The sequence below is a fragment of the Cupressus sempervirens genome, chromosome 11 (assembly GCF_028749045.1).
Source record: "Cupressus sempervirens isolate cs-2001-9-10 chromosome 11, ASM2874904v1, whole genome shotgun sequence".
Taxonomy (NCBI): Eukaryota; Viridiplantae; Streptophyta; class Pinopsida; order Cupressales; family Cupressaceae; genus Cupressus; species Cupressus sempervirens.
The window spans coordinates 363,041,742-363,053,879 of record NC_143128.1 but is presented as its reverse complement, the minus strand read 5'-3'; the positions used below and the strand labels follow the sequence as shown (position 1 = coordinate 363,053,879).

General features: G+C 34.5%; 1 protein-coding gene across 1 annotated transcript in view; it reads right to left on the bottom strand.

The window, feature by feature from the left end:
- LOC149529574 (uncharacterized) overlaps positions 1-7,893 on the bottom strand; it is a 38,152-nt gene extending 30,259 nt beyond the window's left edge. Inside the window, exons 1-2 of the mRNA XM_089811914.1 lie at positions 7,699-7,893; positions 6,552-7,351 (exon numbers count right to left, since the gene is read on the bottom strand). Coding sequence (XP_089668040.1) covers positions 6,552-6,997 — 446 coding nt within the window. The 5' untranslated portion in view covers positions 6,998-7,351; positions 7,699-7,893. The remainder of the gene's footprint in view (positions 1-6,551; positions 7,352-7,698) is intronic.
- Positions 7,894-12,138: the final 4,245 nt, after the last annotated feature.

Here is a 12,138-nt window from a genome sequence, read left to right as displayed (position 1 = left end):
CACTCCCAGTGTGGGGCACCTCTTCGAGGCCTAGACCCCCTCTCTTTTCCAATTGTAGAGGTAGGAAGAGGAAGATGTGATTGTATTGATGTATTTAATATTTACTTCTAGTTTGAAAGAAACTATTAATTATTTTGCTTCCTGTCATCAGCATTCCGCATGAGGATGCGATTTTGTACCCACTATGCATTTATATATATATATATATATATATATATATATATATATATATATATATATATATATATATATATATATCCAAACTCTACTTGTTTCTTTTGTATTCTCTTTAATTAACTCATTACATGAATCTTCTCATTGAATTTTGCAAAAAATAAGTATTTTAATTAAATTTAAGCGGTTTTAGGCTCCCGAGTTTTTTTTTTTAAAAGCTGGCCGATTTTTTCCCGAATAAACTTTTGGGGGCTTGGAGAGTTGTTGCCGAGTCCGGGTTTTCCAACTATTGATAGAAACATTTACAATGTCTCAAACAACTACTTGAGAGAACCTTGGACTCATCATTCAATGGACTTTCTTCATAAACCACCCTTATTCCTTTTAGCCCTCCACTAAGTTTCTTTCTAAATTACTTTTGGAGCAGACTTAATAATCAAAATGTAAACACAGTTTTAGATACCCTTTTGACCCTTGCTACACATAATTGAATATGATATAGGGTTACTTTGTACTGATTGTGTCAAATTTTGACAGTCCCAGTTGGAATTAGCCCAAATGGGCATTTAGGCTTATAGAAAACTTTGGTTTCTTGTCTCCAAAGGACTCCAAAGGGGTATTGACTCCAAACAGGTAATCAAGTAATGTCTCAGTCTAGGCAGGGTTCACACACATCTCCCAACATCTCACAATGGTCCAATGCGAATTAGTACTCATCTAGGATTTTCAGCCTGATAAGATATCAGACTTTTATGCCTTTACCACAGGTGCAAACTTCCACCCCTGCTCCTGAAACTCTGGCATATAGAAGAGTACATTTGTACGGGCAATTCCACCAATTTTTAGGAGTTTTAACTGGTGGAATGGCATCCTACACATTTTTCTGTCTATGGATGCCCTAGCTAGTGTTTGGACCCACCTAGGAAGGAACACAAATATATCCATCAAAACTTAATGAATCTCAAAGCAATTGCAATACAAATTAGACTCAAAAAAGATTCATCCCCAATCACTTGCAGGTCAGTATGAATCTGTACAGGCATGCACAACTCAAGGAAACAGCAAAAACACATTCAGATTTGCTAGAAAAAACTTCAAAAAAGTCATCTTATTGTTTGTTTCAACATCTAAACTTCCATACAACCCCTTGGGTCAATGTTACAGGATTGTTTTAAATGTTTACAAACAGTTCACACTCCTGAACAAATTTCCAAACTAGAAGCTAACTAGAACATTATTATGTCACTTTAGGACAAAAAGATGCAAAAAGTTTCTTGACAACATTGTACAACTTTTACATTTTTGTATTCCCTATCACCTAGGAACCCAACCTTGACTCCAATCAACCTAAAATGGCTACAAAAGACCTTATTACATGAAAGAACATCAAACAAAACCATAATGCCACCTTTGAATTCTTGAGCCTAATATAACTACAGTGCTCCTGTTTCACGGCAGCAAATGTCAATTTAACATCGACTGATAAAAAGATTAACAGTCAGTTGTTAGCAGCGAATATAAACTAATCAGCAATTATATGAATGGATGCAATTGGATAAAGATCAATTATAAGGAAGAGGTGCATTTAGTAATGATTATGAAGGAACATGAGACACCCCAAGCATATGATATAACAGGACATTCACCTTCACTCAACTCAGCATCAAAGGATCAGGATTACAGTTATATTTGGTATTCCTCGGATGATAAAGGAAATATTATTCATATTTACTGGCTGGCAAGCAAGGTGTACCAACAAGTCGCATTCTGTAACAATCTACCCCTCAATACTGGTTTATAAAAATTACATCTGAAAGTTATTAAGAATAAGGGAGGTCCAGTATATAAATATACCGTAGCTTAATATCATTTTATAGCAGTGACTTCAGAATTGTATATATATATTAGCGGATAGGTTGGTGTTGTATAGGGAGAGGTGGAGTAAATCCTCACAAGGTAGGTTATTCCCAAGATGGGTAAGGACATGTATGTCCAATGCCTAGAGGGAAGCATCCCAAGAATAGTATGAACATGCGCTCACAGTACCTTGAGGGAGCCTGCTTGTAGATGGTTTCCAGAGGCCCTATGACAAGTAATTCCTCATCCTCCTTAGAGTTTAATTAAAAGAGATAAATAAGGAATCGGGCTCATGTATGTTAACCATCAAATGTATTATGAATCACTCATTGTTTCTTAGTTTAATCCAATCTAGATGCATAATGATGGATGTTACTAATTGGAAATTGGCAGCCTTCTAGCAGGGGACATCACAAAAACTCAGTCTAGAGAGAGAGTGGTTGAAGATATTGAAAGGCACGATCTTAGTTCTACTAAGGGTGACATTTAGCTGGCAAAATTCACAGAAATTAGCAAGTGCATCTAGTTGTTACTATTTCTACTCAACAAAAAGTGAGACAAGGATAACATCCTATGCAAAAGAAGATAAGGCATAACTACTTCATGTAAAATACAAACGTAATCTAAATGAACATATTGGAAAGGAAATTCCTCTACCTCATTAATGTAAAAGTTGAATGGAGTTGTTGAGAACACACCCTTGCTTGACCCAAATGGTACTCTTCCCTAATTCCAAAAGACAGAGAAGAGTAAAATTGCCACAAATCTATCACATAAGCCTCTGCACAATCATAATCAAAGAGTTTGGGTTGCCAATTTATCACAAATTCTGGAAGAGTAGTTGTCTCAAAACCAAGTTAAAGGCCTTTCTAAACTCAACAAAGAGCAAGAGACTCCAGAAGACCTGTGACAAATCTCCTCAACAATAGCTCAGGGTCTAAAAATGGTAAATGGTCTACTTTTCCTTCCTAAAGACTGCCCACTTGCTAGCTCTGATATTATTCCTTTCAAAATACCCTAAGTTTGCAGATCCTAACTTGTTAGCTCTTGTATTATTCCTTTCCTTATACATGAGTAGACCAAGCCAAACATCAAGAAATGTGCAGACCCTAGATTTGTCAATGCATACCACCTCACAACAATTACTTATCACTTCACAAGTGAGGACTCTCAGATTCTCAATACAGTTCAGCTGTTTTCCCACAACTTTATAAATTGTACACACCAACCACTTCATCCTCTTCAAGTCCTCCAATCATTCAACAATTCCTCTTGAATTCTTATTAAGCCTAGTACAAAGCTGTTTTTGCAAGAGAAAAAAACGTGTAGATTATCTTTTGAATTAGGGAAACTATTCAAAAGTCTTGAAGAAAAACATGTAGTAAGGATCCTTCTAATGCACCTAAACCTTATCTTCTTCTAGTATTCCCATTGACAGCAGAACCAGTGAATCGATATGCATTACAAACTAGAATTGTTAGGACACACTAGCAGTCTAGAAAACCAAGTACTATAACACTAAGATGTCCACAAAATCTTTGTTATTGCACTGTATTTCAATATTCAAACTGCATTTAGCGAAGGATGGCAAGCTATGAGGCATGCAAACCAATGAATAATTTTTCCTTTTCACTATGCTCCTGATTCAAGTGAGAAATTTAACATCAAAATCTTAGCCCTGAGCATATTTTCCAGCTAAAAAACCTCCTATGCTTGCAACAGGTTAAGAAGGATCAAGGAACTATAGCCATCATGTGGTGTGCAGCAGCATCCCACTTACAGCAGACTCAACCGCAAATTGGCAAAATATGCAGACCCTATTATTGCTGTTGTTTGCCAACTCACACTAGTTACATATTACCATCTCACAAATAAGAAAAAAAATTTAAGGCTTCTCATTCTCAATGTGATTCAGTTCTACAGAAACTCTGTTTTTCCTACACATAAACCACTTCATCCTCTTCAAGTCCGCCCATCTTACAAGTAGTCTACTTTAGTTCTTATTGAGCACAGATACACAAATGTGTTTCGCATACAGATAAAGGACAATCATTACAAAATGTGTTTCGCATTAAGAAAAAGGACAATCATTACAAAATTAGTTTACCATCAGGAAACATGACAGTCAATCATTCATCTACTTCAGAAGACTGTTGAATTGGTTTTCATAATTCAGATGTTCACAGGATTTACAGGTTGTGAAGTCCAGGAAGGAAGAGGAAATTCATTTAGCTTCTTTGGAAATTCTTGTCCTTTTTCAATAATAGGATATTAAAACAACACTTTTTCTAATAGAAATGATATATTCATGCTGTATATAAAATTTAGTAGGGAATACAGTAATTGATAGTGATGCTAAAAACTGTAAGACTAATGCAACAGCAGAAATGTGTATAAAAATTCACTCTTTGAAATAGGATAAGCAATAGCAGTTTTAATTTTAGATTTAAGACTTCAGTACTACCTTTAAACAATTCTGCTCTTTTGAAAGAGGCTGTTGGAATTGATTTTCCTGATTCAGATGTCGAAGGATGCACAAGCTGTGTAGTTTCAAAAGGAAGAGGAAATTCATTTGGCTTCTTTGGAAATTGTTGCCATCTCTCAACCAGAATCTAAGAAGTCAACAAAAATTGTAACCACTCAATTATACACCATGGATGAAGGTCAGAAGCTGAAAGATTGCACTTGGAAACCATGAGTTCTGTTGAGGAAAGTTTGTAGTGGACAATGGAGAGCCTTCTTTCCCAAATAGTTAGAAAGGCTTTCCTGGCAAAACAGCGATTGCTCATGTAATCCATTATAGTTTTTATTTGGTGTTGGGTCTTATTGTCTTTTCATGCATGTGGCTTTGTTTTAGTTTAAAGTTTTAATGCATTGTATTTACCCTCATTATTCAAACAATAAGGTTCGATATATACCTTGAAATTCATTTCATTCATCAAAAAACTAGTTTTTGTCCATCCAAAATTTATTGTCAGTGGGTCTAGAAATAAAATAAACCAATAGGTGGAGCACTACTCCCAGACTGAGCAGGTCTGATGTTAAAACTGCTCAAAGCCCCAATCTTATTTACTAGTGTTGAAACGAAAGAGACAAGGATACACTTATGACAAAAGGTACATAAGCATTGAACGGCTCAAAGTTTCAGAAATAACCACATGTACATAAAGAAACATAGGCTAATGGTTCTACAGGTGACAATGCTCATTTTATGTTCCAAATCCTGCAAACAAAATTTGCAGTTATAAAATAGAAACTTACTAATAAACTCAATGTGAACTAGTATGGTTCAAAGACTGAGAAATTATCTCAGACGTAATCAAACCATAGAATTACTTGCATCATTTTTTATGGATGAATGTATCATTTTTATGGATGCATGTATCATTTTTACTGGATGCATGGAACACATAAATACAAGATCTCATGCTGAGTATCAAGTAGCACAGATCTGATGACACTAAAAATAACTGAGTGCAATCGTTGAAACTTAATTTATTCAATTGATATGGAGTTGGGTTTGCAACAACATAGAATGTATGGCTTTTAATAAATCTAGTTTCCTAGAGAGTGGTCTCTAAAAATCAGATCATGCAAAAGACTATTGCTACTGACCAACATTTGTGGTCTCAGAAATTTCAAGTTTTACAAATATTAATCAAATATTATTTTCCTTCAATATGATGGCACTCTAAATAACGTGTGTGCAAATAAAATAAAAATCTGGCATGGAACAATGGACTCATTCACTAGTACGTGTAAAGAGATTGCATATGACACACTAAGGCATAATTGAACTCTGAAACACCCATATCACAGGACAATAAAAGGGATGCAATCTAATGCAAGTCAATTGTGACATAAGATGAAGATACCTCTCAAAACCTAGAATCTGAGCAAAGATAATGTGTATAATGTTCTGCAAAAACCCCTTTGGATCATGTATGAGCATCCTAGCCAATTAGTAATACAAAAGCTTGTGACCTAGGAAGGTAGTCACTGAAAAGAATCTGCTATTTCAAATGATTAGAAGTAAAAGAGAACATCAATCTGGCTGTAGCTTGCTGGTGAATTTGACTTAGTAGCCGAAGAACACAATGGTTTCACTCCAGCTGATAATGGACCCTAATTCGTATATAATTTTAAAACTGATGAAGCCAGGTTTAAGTCCAAGGTAGAATTTTGCAGAGTAGTTACCCCAAAGACAAAGGATATAAAGGAAAAAAAAAGGAATTCTATTAACCATTCATCAGTAAAAGAAACAGAACAATTTGACTCAAGAATATCAAAATATTAAACACAGCTTGGGGTTATATAAGCATGATTAAGGTGTAGATAAAGAATAAATTTGGAACCACATACGTCTGTATCAAAAATCTGTATGAAAGGAGGAGGAGACCTACGACTAAAGAGAATAGTAAAATTTGATGCCCCTAAAAGACTTGTTTAGCAACAGCATTCTCAAAAAAAAATGACACAGAAGGCAATAAAAACTGCAATAAGGATTTCACGAAAAGTACCTTGGCTGAAATTCCCAAATTTGAACAAGATCGTTGCCACGGGTATCGCTCCAGCTTACTGTCCGCCTCCCAATCAATGCACGATTCGCAATTGTAATGTCCAAAGAAGCCCTGGTTCCTGCTCTTCCCGAAATCAGGGTACCATTCAAATCCTTATTATCTCGCTCGTCCAGCACAGTTTGATCCAGAGCCACTGCTGCCGATCTGCTCAAACCCTCCTGCTCGCTGTGCTGTCGCTGCTGCTTAGTTTCACCATTTTGACAAGGCAACTCCTGCTGCTGCTGCCTGTTGCTGGTATCGTTATCGTTCTCACTGCTGTTGTTGTCGTTATTGACTTTGTTGTTGTGGATGTGTGCGCAATTATTAGGATCGAGAGTGTGCTCTCTCAGGAATGTGTTACGTACATCGAGGGTGGGAGGCGCCGTCAACGGCATAACAGGTGCCATGAATTCATTCCCGTTCTCGAACTCCGCCCCTAAAACTTACCCTTTTTCTTTCTTTAGGGAAACGCTGCTCACGGCTCTACCAAGGGTAATGAGCCAAAGTAGTTATGTGCATATCTATGCCATAAAGTTCATCAGCACCCACTGGAGGGAATTTGAACTGGGTGGTCGGATCTCAATGCCGATTGAAGTTCCTCGCCACCATCTTGCAAACAGAATACACTTCTTCCACTCAATTTTCCCCCATTTTTCAACACCTTTGTTCAAAAAATTATCTTTCCCAGACTTTCAACCAGCACTTATCCCTTGCCACAGCCAACTTTATTCATACATTAAAAACTGCAAATCCTTCGACACCTGCAATCAGTAGTTTGGTCTGAGAATAGCTAAACATGTTGCAAACTCTCACTCTTTTCAAACTTTCAAGGTTCTTCCATGCCTCTCTGTATGCAAATCCTTCTTCACATTACTTCAAAAACTACGAACTCCAAGAATGGAGCTTTAATAAGGTCAATACCAGCTATAGCCCCCCAACAACAGAAGATAGGAAAACCGTAGATTGGGATCTGCTTAACTGGTATCAGAACAAATCTAACAGTGGGAGGCCCCTTAACTACAGAATTCTCCACAAACATATAATTCATCCAAAATATTTTTATGATGTTTTATGTAGAAATGAAAATACAGATTCAATTGGTACTTACACAAGATGTTTGAAACCCTGGCCGACTCTAATTCAGCGAAACCGAAGCTCCAAAACTGGACATCTCCAGCTTACTGGCCACACAAACATTGTAGCCAAAATCTTATTATCAAAATGACTAAAAATTTAACCGAAAATGTCTGGTTCTAATGTTCCCGTATTTTTAACGGAGGACGGAAATCTACATAAATATCTTAGGGTAAAATAAGCACTAACAATTATTAAAATATGATGCTTCCTCAACATGGTCTTGCATCTAATGGGTATTTGTCCCTTTAGGATTCTAAAGAATTACTTGTTTATAATATAGTTGAATTAAATTTTATTTTCATAATTCTTAAATGTATTAATTTTGTTCATAATTCTTTAATTTATTAATAATAATAATAAAGTATTATATAAGGATCAATACTTATCTTTGTGGTAGTTTTATTAATAGTATTTGTAGTGTAGTTGGTAGATGAATAGCATATAATAATTTATATATTTGTTTAAATATGAATTAATATTAGCAAAAATATATTAGTATGGACTTGCTTGACAATTTTGGTCGGGTTTTGCATATATTTGCATAGTAGACAGATGCATTTTTTGAATTGGATTGTGTGTCATATTTTTATTATTTCATTATTGGTTCTTTTATCTTTCTTTCTTTTTCCTTTATTATCTTTTTAATATTTTGTTATCCTTCTTTTCTTCTCTTTGGTTTCTCTCATTTACTTATTTTCATTTTAGATTTCTTCTATTTATTAGTTCCTGCTGTAGGCAGGATACTATAGCATCCAATGGGTGGTTTTTTTTGTCTTTTTCTAATGTCCAATGAAATCAATTTATTTTTTCCAAAACAATGATCTAATATGATGCATCTATACTGTTTTTCTAATTTCTTATTTTATAAATTTGATTTGATAAATTTTTACATAGAATTGTACAATGAACAGTCAATGTTGGGAAATTTTTTAAAACTTTTCATTTGGCAATTGTTTTTTTTGTTTGCTTTATGGAAGTAGTGAATAAAAATGAAGATGTAAAGTTAGTGCTTAAAAAGACACCTTTCTACTCTACTCAGTGTTGTATGACATCTGCATTTACTAGGGGTGGTCTTAGTGGAAAATAGGTTGAAAGGTACAATCTGAAAAGCATCTAATTCATACCTCTTAGAAATGTGTGTAGCAAGTCGCCCTTAAATTTTGTGAATTTATCATATAACATTTTGTGATGATTGTAGAGACTTGGGAAAAGTAGGATGTGAAACTTGAGTGTCGAGAATTGATATTTTTTGAAAATAGTAGATTACGTCTATCCAAATTCATATCTATTTAATTCTTGTGTCAGAGGAACATATTTTAATGTTAACTTTGGACTGTGTGAACATGTGTATCTCTTTGTACATGCATAAGTGTCGACTGCATAAATAGTGGAGCAATTAAATTTTGAAATCTTTCGTACAGTGCAAGATCACTTAAGGAATGGTGCGGTCATAGTCAATGTCGACTTTGACAAGTTACAAATAGAGGTTTCATCATGGCTGCATGGTTATTAGATTGAAAAAGAAGAATTTGCAGAGTGAGAGTGGTCTTCCTTCCTGTGAGGTAAGCAAGTTTTCTTTATTCGCAGGGTATGTGCAGGATCATGGTGTGCCAAAAAGTGGCGATGTGAAAAAAATAGAGTTTGAACACGTATAAAAGCGCTTCAAAATCCGCTCTGACTTTTTTCCACCTATCCAGGTACCAAGCCTGGAAGGAAAAGTTGAGCCTTATCGGATATTCGATCTAATATCCGATATCCGATATTCATGACATTATTATAATAATATTATAATAATATAAAAACATTATATTATAACAGTATAATACATTATAATATAATATTATTATAATTATTATTATTATACTATAATATAATAATATTATTATTATTATAATATAATTTATAATATAATATTGTTATTAAATATATAATATAATATTATTATTATAATTATTATTATACTATAATATAATATTATTATTATTATAATTATTATTATACTATAATATAATAATATTATTATTATAATATTATAATAGTATATTATTATACTATAATAATATTATTATATTATAATAATATAATATTTAATATTATATTATAATAATATAATATTTAATATTATAATATATTGTAATGTAATCTAATATATATATAATATAATATAATAATAATAAAGTATAATATATTATAAACTATAATAATATAATATAATATAATACATTATAATAATATAATATAATATTTCAAAGCTATATGTTATATATCTTATATATAAAATATAATGGGCGATCGGATATCCGATTCAATATCAGATATCCGATACAATATCGGATATCCAATACTTGCGGCATTACATTTTTAAAAAAGAACAGACCCGCGGGCCCTTATTTCTCACATTTTGGGGGCCAGTATCAACGCACGACCGGATATCAGTTATAAAATCGGATATCAGATATTGAGGTATGGTTTTTTTTTTAACTAATTTTTAATCTAAATTCGATAGATTTTAGCATGATTTTGTTTGTTTTAGTTGAATCTAGGGTTTTTTTGAAAAAAAAATGTTAAAATTAAGGTTTTTTTTTAATATATATTACATTTTGCAATTCAATAGGAATGGTTGATCATAATGATGACACTGAGGCAGGGAATAATATTCCTCGTAACCCCCCACCAAACGATCCAATACCCCCACAAAACTGTCCACCAAACGATTCTCTACCCCCTCAAAACCCTCCTCAAATCGAGGATTTGATAAATGAAAATCTCACCGAGTTGAGAGGTTTGCATAGAATATATAATAATGTACCCGCATTGGCTCCTATGTTATCCACGTTAAACACCATAGAGGATAACATTGAAACCCTTACAAACCAACAAAATGCCGCTCTTCGTTGGCGTGATCAAATGCACGAGATGTTTGATGATGGTTTGGATTATGATGAGGTTGCGGCCCTCAACATAAGAAAAGACAATTTGGCCAACCTTTTTGCAAACCCGAAAACGGGTTTACCAATTGACCCAAAAAAATCCAAATTATCGATTAAATGGTGCACAAATGACATCATACGTGCAAACTTTTGGGATCATTGGTGGATGGTCTTTGATATCCCTCCACATGGCAATTCAGACATACCATTTTATTTCCTTAAAAAATTATATGCTAAATTTGTGTTGAAACTTAAAGTGAACTATTGGAGCATGAAGCCCAACATGGGCTTAGGACTAGGAGCTCCTTAGGATAGACCCTCTTCCCAGTGGAAGAAAGCTGGCACTTTTGTCCCCCCCACTGATATCTCCCCTCCTCCTCGAGTGCAGCATCCAGATATTATGATAGAGGCTAGCTCTCAGACTATTAGAGCCATTCATAGGCTGAGTAGCCTAATGATATCTTAGGCTAGGTCAATCATGCATCCTCGTGTTGATGATGTTGGTGCCAGTTCATCATCGGCTAGCTCATCACATGTTTGTGTGCCTCACACTTGCATTACGTGCAAGAATATTTGCCTAGGTCCCAAAGGTGATCTTCCTGAGTATCATTTTGTATTAGACGAGGATACACCAAACACACACGCAGAGGCTACAGACCCTGATACGAGAGAGGAGGGGAATGTAGAGGCATGGACTCCTTCGGTGTCGGTATGTGCATATATTTTTTTGTTATGACATATGTGATTTAAAGTTAATTTTTATAATAGAGTAATTTTAATTTTTAAGCCATATTGACTTTTATATGTATGTGATCTTCATTCATGTTTAGTTGATGACCGAGGATGAGCTCAGACAGATTGATGATGCCACGCTCTCGACCATTTCATTTGGCCTTGAGACATCTAAGGTAAATTATGTTGTGTTCGTATTTTTTTTCTATTTGATATTGTAGCATATATGGTTGCTAATCTTTCTTCTATCTTGTAGGTAGCACTTGTCTCGGAGGGACAAAGTGCGGAGGGTGAGCCAGCACGCACTGACAAAGGAAAGGTAATTAGGCGCTTTCTATTTGATTAAATATCGATGCATTCTTGTAAAATTTTTGTGGTAATCCCATTTAATTACATTCTTTATTGTATATAAGGTGTCGCTACTGGTGATGAGCCTGTACAGATTCTGTGTCGTAGACCATCAGGGATTTCCATTCGCACTGAGAGCCCCATTGTATGTATAAGTATCATTTATTTTTTATTATCCTTATCTTCATAAATAAATTCAAAACTAATTTCTGTGATATTAACAACTACTATTTTGTATCTCATAGGAGACTCCTAATGAACAAGAGGTCCGACAGGAGAGTTATGTAGATTTGATGATGCGGCCACTCACTCCTGAGGAGGAGCCTACAATAGTAAGTTGTAGTTTGAATTCATGATTAAATGTGTTATAAATTTAGCATGCTATGAATTATAATGTTATA